The sequence below is a fragment of the Rhipicephalus microplus genome, chromosome 1 (assembly GCF_043290135.1).
Source record: "Rhipicephalus microplus isolate Deutch F79 chromosome 1, USDA_Rmic, whole genome shotgun sequence".
Lineage (NCBI taxonomy): Eukaryota > Metazoa > Arthropoda > Arachnida > Ixodida > Ixodidae > Rhipicephalus > Rhipicephalus microplus.
The window spans coordinates 164,805,134-164,827,733 of NC_134700.1; the positions used below are offsets into that span (position 1 = coordinate 164,805,134).

Genomic DNA, 22,600 nt, shown 5'->3' on the forward strand with positions numbered 1-22,600 from the left:
TCTATCTATCTATCTATCTATCTGGCCGCCTACGATTTATCGCTCTCCTGGCCGTTTTGATAATGGTATCTATGCCACAATTGGTATGGTATGATGACTCTATGAGTAGCGTAATTGACTAGTCATAACATGAAAATTATGACATGTACTTGAGTATTATCATTTACATTTAATGGTCTTGCTGCTCTTGCGGTGGTTACGCATTATGACATGTTGCAAAACTGGTATGGTATGGCATCACTGCATGGCGAACACAAGTGACAGAGTTTAACGTAAAAATCATGACATGTCATGCATAAGAACATGACTAAATGCCACACCCATGATGCACTCGTGGACCTTTCATTAGCTTCACATATAGTAAATTTTGTATTACAAGACGCGAATGGATGACGCAGGTATGTGGGTGGTGCAAACATGATAATGATGAGATTCGTGTCATTTTTACAACATGACTACTTGCTACGCTCATGAGGCACTCACGGTCGTTTCGCTAGCTTCAAACGTACGAAATTTGATATTACGTGACGTGCAAGGATGATGAAGGTAAATGACACATGCAAACATTATAAACATGATATGTATGCCACGGAAAACATGACTACATGCTACACTCATGGTGTGCTCGCGACCAGTTCGCTAGATTTGATATCGTGTCACGTGAATAGACGACGAAGGTAAATGACACGTGCAACCATGATAATCATGACATGGAAGTCATGCACGACATAATTTACATCCACCTGGGAACGTTCTGCTGATTTTAAAGGGACATATCTACCTTCCTCATTCGTGCTTCGCCTATCATCGATTCGCACTGTACGTGGGATCTGTCAATTTTAGTATTCATTTCTAACGACATATCCGTGATAGTAATACGTCAGGGGAGTCGCGGTGAATCTCCGAATAGAACTCTTTCGAGTTTCAAAAAATTGGCGAAACTTGCAATAAGCCACTCTAATGTTGAAGCAGCGAAACTGGACGATTCTGAAGACTTACTTTTAGGTCATTGCTATAATGTAGCTACGTGCTGCTATAGGTTGTTTCTGAGTTTAATCTCAATGCGGAGTGGTTGAAAGCTAAGCCATCACATACACCCCACATACGTCGAGAGACACTACGCATAACTCTTACTTAAACCGCGCGTCCGCAACCCCCCTACATTTAAGCGAGCGTTGTCTTACATCTAAAAACATGGCTGTGCAAGCAGTATTGCGCTGCCTGCTCAAGTGACCTCTCAGAACAGCTTTGATCGAATGTCCTGCGAGTGTGTTTGTTGATTTATGTGTGGGGTATAACTTGGGTTTTAGCAGCGCGAAAAATGCACGAAGGACAAGAAAAGGACGAGACAAGCACTGACTTCCAACTAAAATTTTTATTGACGGGAAGGCCGTTAATATACAATGGAGCACAACGAGTGAAAAATGACAAATTTTAAGATACACTTATCACCGATCGCTATGCCTGCTGCGCCGACCCTCGCACCTCAAGAAACATATCTCTTTATCTGATAGGGCGACTGATGGCTTGCTTACGCATGCGCTGCTTTCAAGCTCCATTTGAGCAGCCTCATAAATTATACGCACGTTTTCCTCTTTAATCTTGCATAGAACTGTTGTTTTTTCAAACAGCGGAGTGCACCCACACGTGCTCACGTGTTGCGCTAAGAAGCCATCTTTTCCGCCACGAACATTATTGGGGTATAACGTCACAAATACACCATATGATTGTGAGAGACGCCGTAGTGGAGGGCTCCGGAGATTTCTACCAACCGGGCTTCTTTAACGTGTAGCCAAATTTGAGCACACGAGCCTAACGCATTTTCACTTCTATCGAAAATGACCCCGTCGTAACCGGGATCCGATCCCGTGACCTGCGGGTCAGCAGCCGAGAACATTAGCCACTAGACCACCACGTAGGGGCTGTGTGTGTGTATGTGTGTGTGTGTGTGTGTGTGTGTGTGTGTGTGTGTGTGTGTGTTTCTCTGTGTATTCGGGTAGCCTACCGGTTACAAGTACCAGATGAAGCTCTCTTGCGTTTGCCTGTTTGATCTCTTTCTCTCTCTCTCTCGTCTTTCGCCTAAACCTTCTATAGCTTCGAGGTCTTGTCGCCGTTTAGTGTTCTCTCGTGCGTACATGTGGTCTTCGGCTCACCACCATCACATCACAGCTATTTCTTGTTGGGCAATGTGTGACCTTCTTGAATTTTAAAGGAGCAATGACGAGTAGGGGATGGGGATTTAGCCTATTTATGTGGCACATACTCGTTTGTAACGGTGATATCTTTTGGTTCTTTGGACAAGGAAAGATTTTATAAAAAGCTTCGCGCCTAATTTCACACGGCAGAAAAAGAAAAAAAACTGTCAGAGACGTTGCAGGTACAGAGGTGGTAACGAGAGACAAATACTGTCTTTTTTAATGCTGTAAACGAATGGCTAGAAACTGGCCCCTCACTCCACAATTGCTTGTTCAATGATGGGCAGGCCGGGATTGGCCCGGCAGGTCTAAGTAGTGTGAATTCTGGCGGGTTTCTCAGAGCCCCATAAACAGTGCGCTGAGTATTTAATTGAGTGCATTTTTTTTCGAGCAAATGCGAGCTTGGCTAAGTTCATATCTGGAGTAAGCGCCATCAGACAGTTTCCTTTTTTGTGAGCCTCTTGTGGCGAAGAGAGTAGATATGCCTCGAGTAATTTAGGACGGCCACACACACACGAGAGACTGGAATAGCCTTCTCGGAGGCAGTTTTTTGGTCTTCTTGGCTGTGTGCTCTGGAGCCATCCTGCCTGACTCCTGGTTTGCTTGCAGCCCCTTATGAATCGACGTTTATATTATCTTGGGCCAAATGAAAGGATTAATTGTGTGAAAAGTGCCATGGAAATCTAGTGCATGCACCGGGAAAAGTTCTGACCGCCACTCGACTGACTCGCCCTTTCAAAAAATTTTGTCAGGCCGCTTGAAAGTCCGCAGTTCTTACGCTTTGCTACTGAATCAGGTGGCTTAAAGCAAATTGATAAAAAGCGAAAAAACCTCGAAATGTATTTCAAGCAAAGCCTAAGACACAAGCAATGACGACGCCTGCTGCAACACCATATTTCAAACCTACGTTGGTTTCTGTAGTACTGTGCAAGGTAGGCTTCTCTCTCTCGGAGTTTTAGATGCGAAACAGTGCCTGTGTAGCGCTTTCCCGCCGTTCACACTTCTCCCCTCGCCGCAGGTGTTGGAGCGGTGCCAAGTAGCTCACGCCCACCTAGCAGTGCCCGCTGACGTCTCTCTCCCTCGCCGGCCACACACTCGCCGCGTGTCAGCTCTCTCTAGCTTCACTCTCTCCACCGCTCGCAGCGTTCCAGCCCACTCATCACGTGGGTGTCATCTAACACGTGCCACCTTTCTCCATCTGTTGGGGAGAAGCCGCGAGCCGGTGCGCGTGCGCGCCTCGATAGTTTTGCGGCGCTGACAATGTGGACAGTGCTCCGCTGCTCGCCGCGCAATCGCGCCGACGGGTGGGATGCCGTCACGGCATGCTTCCCGCTATTGTGGGCGTACCCTTGCGGCTGTCGCCGGCGTTGCTAGGGTTAGCGAAGCCGATCACGTTCATGAATTGCTCCGTCCACACCGACAATGTGCGAGCCAGGGAAGCCGAACTAGTTCGAGAATACAGACGGCACACGTGTAACACCGACGAGATGTGAGCAAAGGAAATCAACCGCACGCGTCTTCAGCGCGTCTCGTTGCCCGTGTCTTTGCGTTTCAAACAAACGTTTACTCGAGTAAACGCAACACCGAGTTTCGCTTCAAACCGTTCTTCTAGCACCCGCGTCGACGTCCTTTTCAACCAGGTCAAAGCCGTTCGCACAGCTGCGGCTTCGCATCCTATTAGGGTTTCCTTTGAAGAGATGATCCATAGTTTTTATTTTATAGCGACTGAAATGTGACATATTATGTAAATCATCATCCTATTTTGGTTTCTCACTATTGTACCTTAGTTATCGCAATTGCCTGAGCATTACGTACTATTAGCTGAAGTTTAGAGTACTATACCATCAACTGTCTTGCGCCTGGGTTTGAAGTTTAGAGCAGCAAAATTGAGAATAGCAGTTGACTGTTGCCTTATAATTTGCCTCGTGGATAAAATACTGAAAAGTTTTTCCCAGCTTGAGAAAGTCGACCTCTACATTTTTATCATGCGGTCCTATAATGACGGAAGTGAGAAAGTGCAACATATGCTCACACGATTGTGACAAAGCAGAAGGCGAAAGCTGAGCTGTGAAATACGACACACTTTATTGGGTAACATGGGCCCAAGGAATTGTATAGACAGAGTGAAATGACTACAGGCTTTACAACGATGTCACTGATGACAGTCATCGGCCGTCGCCGGTATATGATCACCGGTGAAAGTTATCAGCTTTGATGCAGTACCTTTTATTGTTACCACTGTTGGTAACTTATGTTATGGCAAGTTTTAAAACATGCCCATCGGGCATGATCTTCTTGCAAACAGCTGGTGTGATTCGGAAGCAGCATGTAAGTTGAAGGATGGACTTCACCATGCAATAAAGCTCTTCCCAAGAAAAAAAAACTTTCCTTGTGAAATGCAAGAAATCACGTACGCATGCAGATATAAATGATTACCAGTGGTGAAGAAAGAGAAAAATAAGTGCATAAAGAAATAAGAAAAATAATAAAACAAAATATTAAAGAAACAAAAAGAAAACGAAGTCAAGAAGCGAAAACAACTTCTTTCTGAATGGTGGCCAACATTTGTCGGTTTTTCTTTAATTTGACTCATGTAAGTTATATAGAGTCATTTCCCGCCAAAACGCCACAGTGTTTGCAAGGTAACATGCTCCTGTACATAAAAATGCACGGTATTTTGAGTTGGGTATTATATGACAAAACGACCTTACTGCACAACGAAGGCAGTATAGAACAGTTTCAACAAAAGTAACAGTATTATACACGCTATGCTATATAGCATAATTGAAGCTTGCGCTGGTGTCTGCTAAATGACGACGAATATTGGCTTGTGGCGAATGAATGACGGAAAATGTAGGCTATAAGCGGCCTGCCTCTTAGGCAAGCATGCCATTGGGGTCGACGCCACAAGAATTATTAGAAACGCATGGCAAGCTAACATTAGGGTAATATATTTTAGGTTTAGGTGGTCTGCCTATACGTATAACTTGGACGCACGGACACACTGCATGTATTCATAACTGTTATGCATTCATGAATTAATTTCTTGATGTTAGTGCACTTTGTGATTGAACCTTCACTTTAGTTGGTGAGGAACTCGTTACAACACTTAAATTGCACTTTTACTGGCATTTCATTATTTCGAGTCATTTTCTTAAAAAATGAAATGAAAAATAAATTTCGCTTTTGCGCCTTTCTCGTTGCCTTGCTCATGAATAAAGCGGTTGTCATAGGCTGCAGAACTTTGCATTATGACTAGGGCGAGCAAGGACGCTTGTCATAGTCACTCCATTTAGGTGTACCTCTACATTTGCCTTCATCAGAAGTGGGTCTAGACCTGGTACACCGGTAAACGGGACGGCTTTATGCTCTCCCATAGTAGAGTACCAAGTACTCTGAATCGTTAACAACTTTTTCTAAACAAACCAACGCCGTGAGCTCGTTCACGCCATAATTCTTGTCAGCTCGGACTACTCAAGTGTGAGGCGACCAGGTCGGCTTCATGCTCTCCCATATTAGAGCACTTGGAACTGTAAGTTGTTAACCACGGCTAGGGGCGAAGCTCCTTGAGCTGAGTGTCGTGCGTCCACGATGTGTTTAGTAGCAGCAATAATGCGTCGTAATAGTACCGATAGTAAGTAGCCATTTCCACAACCAAGCTAGAGGAGTGGCACCCACGCACTCATTTGAATTGAGTAGGAAACCCGTGCCCGTTAATCACAAATAAAGAAGATAGTTGTTTCTGTATAAATAAATTATAGAGACAACTATCGGTGACTTATTGTTCAATAAATTTTGCCTTGAATTTGATGCTTACTAAAAAATCAGTATCAGAAGGATGAACTTTGAGCACTATGTGACCAGAAAGGGTTGCCAAATTAAGCTCGCTAGGCGTAGCCTTTTTGGTTTTAGCAAGGTTTAGCGAGGATTGGGCGAGTGCCATGGCGGTGGTGAAAGGTGGAAACTACACACGAAGCGCAGGCCGTTAAAAAGTTCGCGCGTGCCACTACTCTAGTTAGGCCGTGCCACTTCTGGTTTAGTCCTTGGAATGTCAGCTGGATAGCGGTATTTCCGTAGGATGAATATATGACGAGAAGAAGCGAGACGGTGGTACTTGGAGTATTCACTAGATGAACGTACGGATGAACAGACGCATGGATGGAGGGGCAGACAGGTGCACGTACGAACGAATGGATGCACGGAAAAACGCACGGTCAGACGGACAGATGGCCGCACAGACAGACGGATGGGTGCACAGATGGACGGACGCACGAACGGACGGCAGCGCAGACGGACTGACGGATGCTTCGCCCCACTCCTCATTATGCAGTCCTTGAATATGCTGTGATTTTTTCTCCTAACACACAGCCTTTTACCATCTCACATGGCCTCATCAAGTTAAAGGCCCACGGGACGGCTTAATGCTCTCCCATAGTAAAGTACCCAGTACTATAAACCGTTACCCACTTATTCTAAACACACAATGAGCTTGTTCATTGGCTGTGTTATTATATACGGTTCACGATCTGATTTGGCGCGTTGATTATCTGTGGTTACGTCAGTTCCATCTTTTCTATTATCATCCGAGACGCAGTATATACGCGTTTGTAGCGTCTTCTCTGACGAGCCCCGGCACCAAGTGCCACTAAGTATCCAGCAGTGACTCAGAGGCTCCCAGCAAAGACAGGAGTCCCCCTCGGACATCAACGCAGCCCTGGAAGCCCCGTGCTTCCGGTGGGTTGCCTGGTCGTAAGAAGCGACTGAGCCAATCGCGGGGCACCACATCCCGCTTCTTTTAGTACTGTGAATCGTCAATAATCCAGCTTAGTCTTTTCTAATCATAATGGCTACTTTACTGAACATTATGTCATCAAACATTCAAGGTTTTCGCCGTACGGCAAAGCAGACCCAGGTGATAAGTGTAGTCCATGCTGCGAATTGTGGTGTTTTGAGTCTGCAAGAAACTAGTTTATTTTCGCTATTATACGTGCTGGCTTTTAAATCAAAGTTCAACCTACATTGTTATAATTTTTCAGCCCATCACAAATGATGATTGTAGGAATTATTATATTTAACTGGGCTTTATTGAGGATGGACTGTGTTTTTCTATGATGACTCCCGTAGGGTTCTGGCCTTAGGATGCATTTACTTTTCAGTTAGAATAAAAGTATAGCGTGTGTATAAGCCAGCGCAAGCTCTACATTCTAATAATTTCTTTCAATACCTGGGATATTTCTTCTCGAGGGTCGTCATGTTATTCTAATTGGCGATTTCAATTGTGTATTAAATACGCGAAGCGATGTGCATGTCCTGGCTGTGGTTGGTCTGCTTAAAATTGACGGGAGCTGCGACGTTTCGTCCAGCACTTTTCATTACAGGATGCGCACAATGTCGTACACGGTAATAACTTTGTTTAGGCATGGCAACGTGGACTTTTCTCCAGCAGACTAGACCGGGCGTACATTTCCACGTGTTTCATGTGTGTTCGTCACTGATTTACGATTTCTGTCTATCCCACCTTGTCCTGTGTACTTCTCTGACCATCCGCTCGATTCCCTTACAACTTGAAATTCTATATTGTTTTTCGAAAAAATTGTGACGCCTTGATGTTCACGTCTTTCAGAATGTGTGCTCTCTGTCAGATTTGTCTCGTGCAATACGCGTCTCACTTGCTCCGTCTGGTTCATACGATTGGGACGCCCTTAAAACGCAGCAGCGCTTGTAGTGCTTTCACTTCGTTGTCGCCTTTCTGAGAAGATGGCCGATACTGCAGCGAAGTTGCGCATCGCTATGCGCGCCGAAACACAGTCTACTCTGACGCGAGGTTGGCAGCGCGAGCTTTATTTATTCTTCCAGCATTCGGCTGCTGCCACGTCTCTGGCGGCGGCCGCGTGGCATTGTAGGCACAACCCAGCACAACCTCTGTGCTTATCCTGAGGTGCTCCGCTATGCGAGACAATCGTTTTTAGCATTACCTAACATTATCAGCGTAATCGCGTACATCAGGCAGACAACGACGAGAATGGTGTGTGAAATAGAAAACTACAGGATCGTATAGTCAATGGATGCGCGAATAAACAGATTGTGGCGATAATTACATACGGTAAGCCACGTATCCCGCATTCACACGCATACGAGCCAGGCAGATTTGTCCCAGGTCACGGCCCTCTGCGATTCCGCCGCAAGCACCGACTGTGGCACGAGTGGCCAGCGAGGCATGTGCAGACGTGCGTGGTGATGGCTCGTACTCTCACTCTCTTCTCTTTGTTGCAAAGGTAGACGTTGAAACAAACACCATAGGCGCGCCGCTGCTGATTAAAACACAACAATGGTATATTGTTGCCCGCATTACATGGACTCCATGCTGCATGGTTCAGAGATTCCCCGGCTGACCAAACATCATGCACGTTTGCTTGCGTCCGTATATAAGTCAAGGTCCGGCCAGAGCTTCTTACAGGAAACTTTGCTGCCAAACAAAAAGAATTTTTTTTTCACCGATAGAGGCGCACAATTTTCAGTGCTTAGTCGAGAAGCTCTACGAAGAAACGAAGCGAATTCGGTGATCTATGCATGCATGCATAACAGTATTTGCGTTTTTCTCTAGACAGTATTGCGTCTTTTCACCGCATTCAATCAGAATGTGTTCCATCGTTTCCTTAACTCCCCTGCGACATATACATTGTTCTTCTTCTTTATAATAAGTCTCACTTTATGACTACGCGTTCTAAGGCAACCCGGCCTCGCTTCGAACGGTAAAGCACTTTCCCTTGAATTATCATAAAAGCTCTCCCTCCTAATTTTGTTTTCGCCCTTTCTGTAGTTAGTGAGAGCCGGATTTTATTTCATCATTCTTATATAATAAATCCTCTCCACATCTCTGGCTTTTCGCTCCTTGTTGCCATGTCGCCCATGCTTCCTGCCATATATACAGGTGAGCCTCCTAGTTCTCTTTCTCCAATTAGTGTCCCCGCTCTTCCTATACAAATACCTGAACACCTTCCTGGCCCATGTACTCTCGTTATTTTTCTAAGCTTCTCTTCAAGTCTGACTTTGCGATAAGCTTCCCCTATTTCAAAGCCTGTCCATCCCATATCCACCTTTCCTACCTCATTCGTCTTCCCGTGAACGCCCAATGCGAGCCGTCCCAAAGTTCTTTAATTTACATCCATTCCCGATTGCGCCTTTGACTTCATGCACACCACTGAATTCTCAGCCAATCAATCATTCAGACTTGAGCTCCTTCTGGCGGTAACCTCAGAGAGCGAAACGGCCTCAGTTATAGCAAGCGCGCAGCGAGCGTGGACAATTACGGACGCCATATTTTGTATATCTCCAAGAAGGTGGCACCACCTTGTCGTGTTAGGAAAGCGTGGCTACCAGGCGGCTATCCCCCCAGCCCCTCAATGGTACTTCATCGAACGCGTTAATCGAAGGTTGCAGGTTTGGTTCCTGCTCACGGCAAGTTATCTTTTCGCCCACTTTTCTTTCTTTTTCTTAAATAGAAGCGTTTCACGTTTCTATTTAAATTATACTTTCTTTCTTTTTCTCTTTGCTGTTTAAAAAAGCGAAATTATGATTAAGAGCTTTATCTGTGTGTGCTAAATACGAAAACCATAATCATCACAAGATACGTTTAAGCGCTCTTTTCCAGAGCGTTGTAGGCATTTCAGAGGCAGGCTAGCCAGAGGTGCAGCGCTAGGGCACTGACCAACGCTTCCGTAGGCCTTCTACCACTTGGTAGACAATCTAGACGTAAGGTCGCCGCACTCGGAGCGGTGGGATGCTCCTTCACAATTCCATAGACATTCCATTGCATGGTAGACCTTCCAGAGATAAACTAGTCAGTGGCAGATACTCACCAGCTGTCCCCCAGACATTTGAAGGCACGTAGTTGTTCCAGAGGTAAATTACCTAGAAGTGGAGTGCAAGGAGTACAGTGGTTAAGACGCTCAACAGCTGTCTCATAGACTTCCCAGAGTGTAGTTGACGTTCCAGAGGTTAGCCACCTAAAGGCATTGAGCTAAGGTACTCACCCACGGTTCCACAGACCTTGTGTACCTCAATCGGCATTCCAGAGGTAAGCTAGCGAAAACAGGAGTGCCCTCGCGCTCAGCAAGGGTCCCATGGAGGTCGCCGAGAGCAGTAGACGTTTCAGAGGTCAGCTAATCAAAGACGGAGTGCTGAGACGTTCGCTAACGAGTGCCAGAGTTGAAAATTATATTATTTTGTAGGTGTACTTTTATAAACATAGGTAAATCGTGGAATAATACTGGTGTGAAATAAGGGCTAAGAAATGCCTAGCCTTACAATTCAAACAACGGAAATATAACCGTCACAGTTTTATGTGACTTTATGAGTGGATCAAAAGCTGATATATCATAAGTTCGCAAAAGAAAACTATACCACCAAATGCCGTCGAATAACAGGAAATACAGCTCCACTGTGCCTTCAGCTTTCCAACAGGAGCGCCAGGCAAAGCTAGCAGTTCCCTTTCCTGATGTGCTCTTTTCTCTGTTTATTTCCATTTATTTCGCTCTCTATCTTTCTATTTCTGTCTCTTGCTTGATATTTCAATTCTTGCAGCAAAATGTGGTGCTCTCTCTCTCTCTTTCTCATTTACCCCGCCTATCCGTCACTTCAATTTCTTTCCGCTTCACTATATGATGCGCTAAAGAATATGTAATACTTTGCTGCCGTGCCGATGTACCTGATAGGTTACGAAACCACCGTTCACATCATGAGTACGCGGGTTCGAATGCCACCTCACCAATAATGTTTTCTCGTCAAGAACTTTGTGTTTATCTTTATTTTGATTTCTCTTTCTCTTTCGCTTTTTCTTTCTCTCTAGCTCTCTGTTTCTGCACTCTTTCTGTAACTCATCAGAGTTATCACATCCCACAGAGAACAATTAAACTCACGTCATGAGCGAAGCATAGGGTGAAGAAACGGACGAAGAGAGGGTCAGCTGCTTGATATTCAGGGTGATTTCTGTTCACCCGTGATGGACCAATAATCGACTTAACCCGCTTGGCTGATAACAAGTAAGCCTACTGCGGCATTACTGTTGCTTTCTTTTCTCTCATATCTGCTTTGCTGTCTGGTAATAACTACACATTGACTAGCGGGATTAAGATCATCCCAAGTAGTGAAAAACAACTGCAATAAGCACTTATTAGGCGGCGGCACATGCCTAGAAATAATTAAATTAAATGTTGTATCGCTTACCACTTCAGACTGCCCTGGTTGCATCATGGTCATTACAATATGGTGGTAAGTTACCTGCTTTTTCATAATAACTGATTTCTGGCCTAGTTAGTGCTAGCTGAAGAAGGTGTTTATGAGCGCTGCTTAGGTGACGCTAATATTGATTAGCACTGCTTAGGTGACGCTAATAATCATACTAGGCCGGAACTTGGGTAATTTTATATTATAAGCCTATAGTCACTGAGGTGATTTGGTGTTTCACCCTAATTTAAAGCGACTGTAGTGTCTAAAAAGTGAATAAAGAAGCATGATATCTTGCTTGCATATTGCCATATCGGGTTATTAGAAACCCCTCAATCTCTTAGCTCATCTCTTTATTACTCGCAGCAATATACTTGTAGTCCGCAGCGAAAAATAGCCAAAGTAATGGTTGGAGCATCGAAAGCCAACGAAGTCTTGTCCCAGCTGGCCTTACTTTATTATGTAACTATATAGCGACAACGGGCGAGAACAAATTAGGTTTATATGCACGCAAGTGCACAGTCCGCCTTGGCACTAGCCATCGAGCTACGAGCTATTCGCATCCGAGAAAATGCTGAAGTGGTGGCAATAAAAACAGTGTGCGCAGCGCCACACCCAGCATACGCTAAGTGGGCACGACCTGTCAGAAACTTCGGCCAGTTTATGGCCTCGTTAAGCCTCTCCCTCGGCAACCCAAGGATATACGACTGCCGCAACACGAAGAATTACAGTACGTTATGTAGTAAACGCCGTTTTATTGAGAGTTGTGGCTCCATATATAAATTTGTAGTCAGCCAAGCTTACCTGGGATATTGTATCGTACGGGCACTATTATAGCCTTACTACTTTACGAGCAGTACGTAGCAGCCGATAATGAATCCTTTACTAGTACTTCTAGTACGATATAATGCCAGTTTTCGGATTAGAAGGATTCATTCCGGTAAGGTAATTTATGATATGCAGTTGAAAACCTACATGGGTTCTCCGAACAAAACTAGAATACGCTTGAGTTGCACCTTCAAGAGTAACTTACGACAGCGTAATCAGGCCTCTTTAGCATCGCCTTCTGATCTGCTACCCCACTTCGGTTCACAGTGCATGCCTTAAACGTGCCGTGAGGAAACGAGTGACTGTATCTGTGACATCGGCCATTTCAAGCTATTCTGGAATGCCTACTGCAAGTACAGTTGTTAAGTGCTCACAATGCCCTAATCACTTTTGTTTTGTTTTGCTTTTGGTGAATCAGCGAAGGGCCTACTGTGCCTGGAAAGCACGCAAACCTACGCAGCTGTTCACTTTTTAGATGGTCCTGCTGTTGAAAATGATTATGTATATCTACAGCCTTTATAACTGGTGGGCCTTTCAAAGAACCACTCATTGCTCTACACTTCTGCCCCGCAATACATTATGCCTTAAGAAGACCCGTTAAACTACATGACATTCATATAGTGCTTTTTTCTAAAAAGTCTCAGCAAATCTATGGGCTCTGAGGCAGAACATCATCTGGCCCCGCAGACGGCCCGGGTTTATCCTGATTTAGATCTCGAAATATTATTCACTTATTTTAATAGGTTCTGTCTGAATCTTTTCGTCATCGACAACTAACATTTTTTTGATCACAATGAAAACCGTCAATGCCAATGCCGATGCCAACACCGGGGCCGAAATTCCGGAAAAAAACGAGCTCTTTAACGCTAGGGTGGTAAGATGTCGTCATAAAAGTTATGAAAGACTATTTAATGCCATCTCACTGATCCTCTTTAGGCTGTTTATAACAACTACTTTTAAAAACTTATATTAACTAGGTTTAAAGACAGGCAAGAGCATTAAACGAGCGCAGAACTATACACAAGACAAGCGCGAACAACTTTCACAATTCTGTTTGCGCCGTGTGTCAGCAGCACGCTCTTTTTGTAAGCACGGCCGCGGCAGCGTGAAAAGTGACTTTCAACTTCTCCCAAATTGCGACTATAAAAAGCGCACGCGCAGTAGAGACCCTGCCCCATGGAGGCGGCGCATCCTGGAGGCGATGACCTTTAGAGCGTGCCCAACGCGAATACGTCGTGTCATCTCGTCACTGATAACAAAAACGCGCAAAAGTTTCAAAACTTTGAGGACTGCCAAACGGTCTGTGGTGTATACAGGCTTGTCGTTACTATACCCTCCACGCGCGCTCCGAGGCGCAGTAGTTAGCGCTGCGTACTAAAAATCGAGAGGTTGCTGGTTCAATTACTCCTGACAAATGCTTGCGTTCTGGTTTTCTTCCCTGCAATATTTTGGTAAACATTTTTCAACGTCATTTCTGTTACAGAAGTACGTCAGCAGAGCCGTGGTACACCCCGACATAAAACACTCTCGTGTTAACTCTGACTTAACACTACAAAGTATGACAGAAACTACACAGACGTTTTATCACATATGCGGGTGGCATCCTCAGTATGCACCGGCACCAAATGAGGGAAGGTCACCCAGTCTATACGTCTAGCCTCATATGTCTGTGTACGCATCCTGTAGGAAGGCGCATGGTTGTTGTCGCATGCCGACTTTTCGCAGCATGTGAATCACGACTCGAACAGCTTTCTCTTGCCGCAACCACTGTTCTCGAGCCAGTGCCATCGCATTACTCAAGTCGAAGGTATGCCCCATTGACAAGCAGTGTTCAACAAGTTCGGTCTTGAAATGCTTGGCATGGGTGGCTTTGGTAACGTCCTCTTCGTGCTTTTGAGCCTCGATGACAGCTCCTCAGTGTTATGTCGATTTATGTAGCATCGCAGCCCCCGCACGGTACCTTGTAAACAACCACACTTTGTACTGAATGGCATATTTGAGCCGGTAGGTACTTGATCAACGAAGCGAAAAATTATTATTTGATTTGCATACACAGATACACAAGGACACAGTGGAAAGAGGGAGAGAACAAGCTGGCAACTGCCACCTGGAGGGACACAACGCCTGCTCACTCTTTCGGGAGCAGGGAAGAAACAGAGGAAACAAAAATAACAGGGGAGAAAGAGGGAAGAAGATGAGGAAAGGAAAAAATGACAAAGACTTCGACGAGTATGAGTAAAAACATAAATAAAAAATAATAAGAAAAGAAAAAAAACGTGGCGAGGTCAATTTGGTTTATAAAAGTAAGGAGAGCTCGGTGGGCCTGGTCGCGTCGGGAAGCACTACCACTAGAAAAGAGGTAGTTGTCTAGAGTCGCGCACTTAAGTCCTAGGAATTTATATTCCTTAATCAGTAAAGACCGCTGCGTAGCAAATGTGGGACAGTGCACTACGAGATGCTCAAGTGTTTCGCAGGAGCCACAAGCTGCGCAGAACGGGCTGTCCACACGTCCTTGGTGGTGTAATCATTCACGCACCAGCACAAAGCCCACTCTTAGTTTGTACAACAACGCTCAGGAACTACGAGGCAAGCCACGGCCACGAACACGGGGGAGGGCGATTCATTCGCCACACGCTGGTCTCGGTGCTGCTTTAGGAGGTGTCGGCGTATAAACAGATGAGCGTTGTTCATCGTACATAGAATTCCCGGACAGTCACAGCCTTCATGGTTGCATGACAAAGCAAGGTGGTCCGCTTCTTCATTGCCCGCAATACCCACGTGCGAAGGTACCCACTGTGCAGCTAGGCATACCCTACGTGACAGAATATTGTTAATGGATTCCGTATAATTCTGCTCAGAATAGGGCTGCCAGTCTCCTTCCTGGTGAGTCTGTTAAGGGCACCACGAGAGTCGGTGAGGATGACAACCTTTGATGCTGGTAACCCTTCTTGTACGTACTTAAGGGCGACATCAATCGCTGCTAGCTCGGCCGTCACCGACGATCAGAGGTGCGGTATTTTAAACAGTCGCCTGATATAGGTTGAAAGGCAGTAGAAAGCTGCATAAGTGCTCAGGCCATCGCTGCGTACAGAAGCATCCGTATATACTTTTGCATAGTCTTCGAAGTTTTCAAATAAGTGTGAATGGGCTAATTGGTATAGTTCCAAAACAGGTTGGTTACACGTTTTGCGTATTCCTGGAATTGACAGATGACTAGGGAAGGCACATGGCCTGTGCTCTGTCAATGTTGGCAACTCAATAGTTTCACCGCAATTGCCAGTAATGTCATTTAACAAAGCCGCCATTTTACCCATCCGAGAAAGTGAGTGCTGTAACAGCCTGTTAACGAGTGACTTGCCATGTGGGACTCGGTTCAGACGCTCAATATGACGTAGCGCTCTCTGGTCAGCTTGCAGCCTTAGCGGCAACTGGTGTGCTTCAGTCAGTAGTGGGATGGATTGTGCTTAACGAGGTAAGCCAAACAGTACTCGGAGGGCAACACAATGATCCCATTCCAGCTGAGACATTAAAGATGGCAATACATTCAAGACTGACAAGGCATACATCACGCAAGAGAGTACAGCTGATTGGTAAATCTGTAGCGCCATCTTCTGATCAATGCCCTCACCCCTAGCAGTCAAGGTGGCTACATACTTGAACAGGGATAGCAATTTTCGGTTCGCAGTTTTAACAGCAGGGTGTCTAGAAAGCCCATCACCGATGATTAAACCCAGGTAACGATGTTGATGTATCTACTGTATTGGTGTGTCTCCGAGGTAAAGCCTGCTAAGGCTTCGACGAGTGCATTGCCTTGGATGATACGCGATCGCAGCCGACTTCGCAGGTGAAACCTGCAGGCCAACGTTCACCAAGTATTCTGAAGTTGCATTCAGAGCTCGCTGCAATATACCACGAAGACGTGGAGCATGGCGTGATGGACCACTGACCCAGAGTGCGATGTCATCAGCATAAATCATTATGCCAATAGGAAAGTCACATTCTTGCGGTAATCAGCCTGGAAGTCCAGCAAGTGCGCTGTTAAAGATTAGCGGGGACAAGACGCTGCCTTGCGGGGCGGCACATTTAACAACGCGAGGTTGACTCTGTACTTCTCCGATGCGCACTTTCATTCAGCGCTCAGATAGAAAATCACGGAGAAAGTGTAACAGACGACCTAACATTCCTCCATTCATCAGTGCACAAATAATCGCCTTATGTGGCACCGGTCGAACGCTTGCTGTATGTCAAGAAATAAAACATACACTGAATGTCTGTTTGCTCAAGGAGATTCAAGTGATGATACAAGATATGCTATGCTGTCAAGGGCTGAACGGTGGCGACGAAATCCGCTCATGACAGCGCGAAAACACGCAAAAAAACACAAGACAGTGAAAAAGACGGGTGAAGTTCTGACTTACAACCAAGGTTTTATTCAATACAGGGGGTGTATATAGCACACGCAACATGAAAGTAGAGAGAGAATAACACTGACGTTATACGTTTTTATTGAAATATTTTACGCATTTCAAGAAACTGTGACGAAGCGTTCATCCACTTGACAAATACGCAACTTCCGTGGTGTGAAGCGCTAACGAAGGTGCACTCACGCTCGTATCACCTTTATTGTCAATGAAAAACGCCTCGTAAATCTCACATGCTCGTTGGTCACTGTTACATAGCTAGCCGCTCAGCCACGGCAAGCATACGCAGACAACCGCAGACTAGGGCAACGAGTGAAAAACATTTATTGTCTCGCGCGAGCTTCTTTTGTAGCTTCATCTACGAAACAGGGAGAGGGGGAAAAGGGGGGGGCGGGAATGGCTATCGCTTCAGCCATCGACAGAAACACGAAGGGGGGGAAAGGGGGACGTAGAAGTAGGAGAGTTCAGTTCGCAACACTTCTCTCTTCTTAAAAATGGAACCGTTGTACTGGCTTGCGTTGTCTGGTAGAACGCCGAAGCACTGGTTCCGCGCTTGGGGTCGCCGCTTGTGTAGGACCGGCCTGTGGCATGGTTGGCACTGGATGGTCGTGGGGGCTTGCGGTAGTGAGCGCTTCTGGAGGCAGCACGGTGGAGCTTGTAGTTGAGGGCCCCGGCGATCGTTTCGGCAGCATGGACATGTTAGACTCTGATAAGGATGCAGAGCCCGGCGATGGGGACTGCGATGCTTGTCGAGGGCGCACTTGGTCAACGTGGCGTCTGACTACAGAATGAGGAGTTTGGACGGTCACCATTCGGGATCCTGCAGTGGACTGCACACGCCCTGGTGTCCACTTTTCTCCGACACCGTAGTTCCGCACGTACACGTTGCTTTCCATGGGGACCACCCAGTCATCTGATGCCGGCGGCGAGTCTGCAACAGTGGAGGGAAAACACGCATCCAATCGTGAACGTAACTGGAACCCTAGCAGCAATTCTGACGGAGATTTTCCCGTCTTCTGTGGTGTTCTCCTGTAGTTGAACAGGAGCCGCACAAGGTTGTCCTCCAAATTACCCTCCCTCATCTTCCGAAGTCCATCCTTTATTGTACGCACTGCTCGTTCTGCCGCTCCATTAGACTGTGGATGAAAGGGCGCCGTTTTCAGATGCATTATGTTGTTCTTTGCCACGAACGTAGCAAAATCCTGGCTAGAAAACTGTGTCCCATTATCCGAAACAATGGTTCGCGGGACGCCGAATCGACTGAACATGGCGCGCAGACAGGTGATTGTGCTTGTTGTGGTGGCATGCTTTACTGGCACGGCTTCTATCCACTTGGTATGGGCATCTACTGCAACTAGAATCATCTTGCCTGCTATGGGTCCGGCAAAATCGACATGTAGCCGCGACCATTTTTCATTGGTTTTCGGCCAGTTTACTGGTGGTGCCGCTGCCGGCATTGGCATGTTTTGGGCACAGTTCGTGCAGCCGGCTGAAAGCGCTTCAATATCGCGATCTAGTCGGGGCCACCAAAATTTTGACCTTGCCACTGCTTTCATTCCTGACGAGCCTTGGTGGGTCTCGTGCAACAGTTTCAAAAGACGGTCCCGCGCTTTTTCCGGTATCACTACGCGATGCCCCCAATACACTAGACCATGGGCTACGGACAGTTCTAGTTTGCGGTCGAAAAACGGCCGCATCGTTTCCTCCAACTGTTTTGCACTTTTGGGCCAGCCATGTAATATACAATTCTTTACCGCCGTTACTGCGGGGTCTGTGGCCGATAGCTGCTGTAGCTCCCGTGTTGTGATAACGCCATCGTCAAAATTATCCAGAGCGAGGACATATTCCGGTGGCTCACCCACGTCATCAGCCTCCGTAGACCGCAGTGGCAGCCTGCTCAGGGCGTCCGCGTTGAGCAACTGTTTTCCCGGCGTGTATTGCAGCTTGTAGCGGTAGCCACCCAAGTACAGTGCCCAGCGCTGGATACGTGCTGCAGCCAGGGGTGGCGTCGGGCGGTCGGATTGCAACAAGCTCAAGAGGGGCTGGTGGTCCGTCACGAGAGTGAATTGGCGACCTAAAAGGTAATCACGAAACTTAGTGACGCCAAACACTAAAGCCAGGGCCTCTCTTTCCAGCTGAGAGTAATTTTTCTCGGCGGCCGTCAGTGTACGGGACCGGAACCCAATGGGTTTTGGCATGCCGTTACTCGTGTGAAAAAGCGCCGCGCCCACACCGTAAGGGGAAGCATCACATTCGAGCTTCAACTCTTTCAACGGGTCAAATTGAACAAGAACCTGAGCTTGCATTAGGCTGTCTTTTGCTTTCTCAAAAGCAGCTTCTTGTTGCCGCCCCCAGTGTCGGAGATGTTTTAACAGTGTTGGCCTCGGACGCGCGTAGCTTAAGCAAGGGCGTAGCTTCTGAGGTCATGCTTTCGGCACCATTTTCAGCTGCTTCGACAGACAGTGCCAATGCTTCGGCTTCTTCTAGCGTTAAATCCTTTTTTGCCAACATCTGTTTCCTCAGTGCCACGGAGCGTACGCCGCAGACAATGCGATCCCGAAGCATGCGGTCAAGAGACGTGCCGAAATTGCAGTTGTCTGCTATTCGGCGAATAGCAACGAGAAATGCGCTAACGCTTTCGCCTGGAAGTTGTGAGCGATTGAAGAACTTATAGCTTTCCGTTATCTCGTGCTTCTTAGGGTCATAATACTCATTCAAGCTCTGAACGACTTCCTTGTATGTCAGTTCATTTGGTGCACGCGGGGCTACTCTGCCGGCTAGCACCTCGACCGTCTTGCTAGACAACGCCGAAACTAGTAGTGCTCGCTTCTTAGCCGGGTCCGTTACACTGTTCGCCTCGAAATACGCTTCTGCTCTGACGAGGTAAGGCTTCCACTTATCTTTCGTTTCGTCGTAATCCGGCAACTGCAGGGAGGCCATCGTGGTCGTTCCTCGTTCGTCTGACGCCAGGACTCGTAGTCCGTCAGGTACCGTGGGTAGCGAAAACCGACTTCGTCGCCACTGTTACATAGCTAGCCGCTCAGCCACGGCAAGCATACGCAGACAACCGCAGACTAGGGCAACGAGTGAAAAACATTTATTGTCTCGCGCGAGCTTCTTTTGTAGCTTCATCTACGAAACAGGGAGAGGGGGAAAAGGGGGGGGCGGGAATGGCTATCGCTTCAGCCATCGACAGAAACACGAAGGGGGGGAAAGGGGGACGTAGAAGTAGGAGAGTTCAGTTCGCAACACTCACCTTATCGTCGAAGTATCTTTCATTGATCTAACAGCATGACCGCCGCATACAGAGGTATGTGCAGTGAAGTGACTGCTAACAGAACGCCGCATTAGATTGCGGTGTTTTCTGAGGCGGTCATTTACACAGCGGGCAGTTTTCCCGACGAAGCAGTGGCCACATGAGAGGTGAATTGCAATTATCACGTCACCAACATGTTATAGTTGCACATCATGAATCTTCCCCACCTTTCTCTAACTGCGACACACTAAGGCCAATAACAGGGTGCGCGATGGTATAAGACAACGAGCCGTGCGTGATCCCCGTCTCTGATTCAGTTCGCGGTCATGGGATTTCTGCTGCAAGCTCTGAGGGTGGTACTGCGTTCCTTTGGATCTTCGTGTATTCAGTTCTCGAATCCAGTACGGTGCAGCACACACGTTCATCAGTCGTCCGCTCGTGTGTGCTCAGAATCCGTACTACATCGAACGCTTCCCTTCATGACGACTGTATAAGCCGAAGACCCACCGTCATAGTTGGGGGCAGGTATCTCTCACACTTGTTTCTCGAGATTGTGAAAGCGAAGATGTTGTCTCGCAGTCATTCAACATCTTTCAGTCTCCTTTGCGGCAACTTATACCTAATAGCGGGAATCCTTACGTATGCTATAGCTAATACCTTACACAATATGAAATCAAAGAAACATCCTTAAGCAGATGTTGCAAGTTTCGTGTATACATATTCCATTTTTCGAAGCTGAGGTTCCTTTTAAGTGTTGCATTCACCTCAAGACGCCCTTTACGTGACGCCGTTCTGCGTTGTCTGCGTATGTTTGAACTTGGCACAGACACTTGCGTCCATAAGATACAGGTTTCGAGGAGGGCAAGTCCCCGCATGATATACCGAGCTAACTGATTACATAGGCTCTCAATGTAGTGAGAGTTTGCGTAAAATGCGTTTCTTGTGCACAATTAAGTTTTCTCTATTTCTCCGTAATATTCTAATCACGCTCCAGTTGCGACATTTTCTAATACAGAGTGGGACAACTAACCTCTTAATCTTTGGACTAGTCTTGACAGGAAACGAGCCATAGAAATGTCACCAGTGTTTTTAAGGCAAAATATGTAACTTAGAACTAAGTTTGCACCAGCAGAACTAGCACCAGATTCCCGTTTTTCGGAGGTATAGGTAGATACAACGGACATCTCGCGAGATTAAGCGCGAAGAGAACACATATTACACATATTTTGCTGGCTTTATGTTGTTATGCTTGCTTTTAAGCATTAGGTTCTGCAGCGTTCTTCCACAAGTCATACTGCCTCAAGCTCTGCCGGAAATTAGCTTAGCCCAGAATGTATGATATTTAAAGCTATATTACTCTAACATGCGAGTTCGATGCCTGGCCGCAGTGGCATCGTTTCGACCGAATCGAAATGCGGAAATTCGGCAGATCCCAGTTAACATGATTCAACGTTACGCGGAGCATGCGGAGGTAAAGGGACTGCGAAGTAGATTTTTTATTGAGAGAAATCTTGCGAAATTTTGCTATACATATGCACAAGTGTTGTACGTGCAGACATATTTGAACCGTCACATATGCATTATATAAAAAGTTGTTCAGAGTTGCCTAACGATGTGAACAGTAAGATTGGTACTACCAAAATCATAAGCAGTATAAGTTTCTATATATGTAGAGCTTGGGTTAGTTTTTAATTGAAATAAACCCTATGAGGTGACCCTAAAAATATAGACAAGTGTTTCACGTACATACATATATTGAACAGTCCCTTATGTTTTATATAACCAGTTGTTTACAGTTGCGTAACAATGGAAACATTAATATTGTTTTTACCAAAACCATAAGCAGTAAGTTTACATGTAGAGATAGTGCTTGCGAGGCCGGTCGCTCTGGGTAGTGCTACGTATACCAACTTCCATAGATGGCTCTTAATTATGCAAGTAACGTTAATCTTACGCGACGCCTGTAGTGTAAGAGTGCAAATGTAATGTTTATAAGATTCGATATATAGTACTGCCGCCTCAATTGAAGTTAAAGAAGCATTACGCCAGGGGGTTTTTCCAAAGCAATTTCGAGACCTGACCTTGCCATGTGGTAGAATACATGATTGCCATGCAGAATTCCTGGGTTAGATTCCTGCAGTAACCCTAATATTTATTCTTTGATTTCATCGGGTCAGTGCTACCGATGTTAGTATTTTGAAAAATTCTCGCGTTTTAATTGCCAATGTCGGATCTCGTGGTCTCTGGGCAGATATTAAGAAGAAACGCAATTGTTTCTTTTGTACTTTTTTTCATTTTGAGGTGTCTATATGTATTCCCCCCTTACTCAATTGTCGGTCTTGTATATTTTTCCCAGTTTATTTGTATATATGTATAGCCCCCCTTACTCAATGCCCCCCATGGGGCCTGTAAGGTACTTTGAAATAAATAAATAATATTAACTGTCAATCTTCTGCAGCACACACGCGCAAACGGCAGCCCGGAATATACGCTTTTGTGCCCCACGCCTCTGAAGGAAAGTGTTTGGTATCCTACACGACAGGATTTTCGTGACATTCACGTCATCCTCAGACACTCATATGTGTACAAACCCTTCTAACCTTCTGTATTAATTTTGATCTACCCCTGGCTAATGAGGTATCATGAGAGCACCCAGACGCAGGCTGCTATTTAGA

The 22,600-nt window shown here is 46.1% G+C and overlaps 2 protein-coding genes across 2 annotated transcripts; both read right to left on the bottom strand.

The window, feature by feature from the left end:
* Positions 1–16,976: 16,976 nt before the first annotated feature.
* LOC142802112 (uncharacterized) lies at positions 16,977–19,757 on the bottom strand. Its single transcript, XM_075887576.1, has 2 exons — positions 18,528–19,757; positions 16,977–17,600 (listed from the first exon to the last, which is right to left on the bottom strand). The coding sequence occupies exons 1-2, from the start codon at positions 18,973–18,975 to the stop codon at positions 17,158–17,160; spliced, it is 891 nt and encodes a 296-aa protein (XP_075743691.1). The 5' UTR covers positions 18,976–19,757; the 3' UTR covers positions 16,977–17,157.
* Positions 18,995–19,609, bottom strand: LOC142765928 (uncharacterized). Its single transcript, XM_075867732.1, has one exon. It carries the CDS (start codon positions 19,607–19,609, stop codon positions 18,995–18,997), a length of 615 nt encoding a protein of 204 aa, XP_075723847.1.
* Positions 19,758–22,600: the final 2,843 nt, after the last annotated feature.

Coding starts and splice junctions, on each gene's coding strand:
- LOC142802112 (XM_075887576.1), bottom strand. CDS start 18,975: ATGCAAGCTCAGGTTCTTGTTCAATTTGACCCGTTGAAAGAGTTGAAG. Junction 17,601..18,527: donor TACGGAGGCTGATGACGTGG/GTGAGCCACCGG, acceptor CCACTGTTGCAG/ACTCGCCGCCGGCATCAGAT.
- LOC142765928 (XM_075867732.1), bottom strand. CDS start 19,609: ATGGCCTCCCTGCAGTTGCCGGATTACGACGAAACGAAAGATAAGTGG.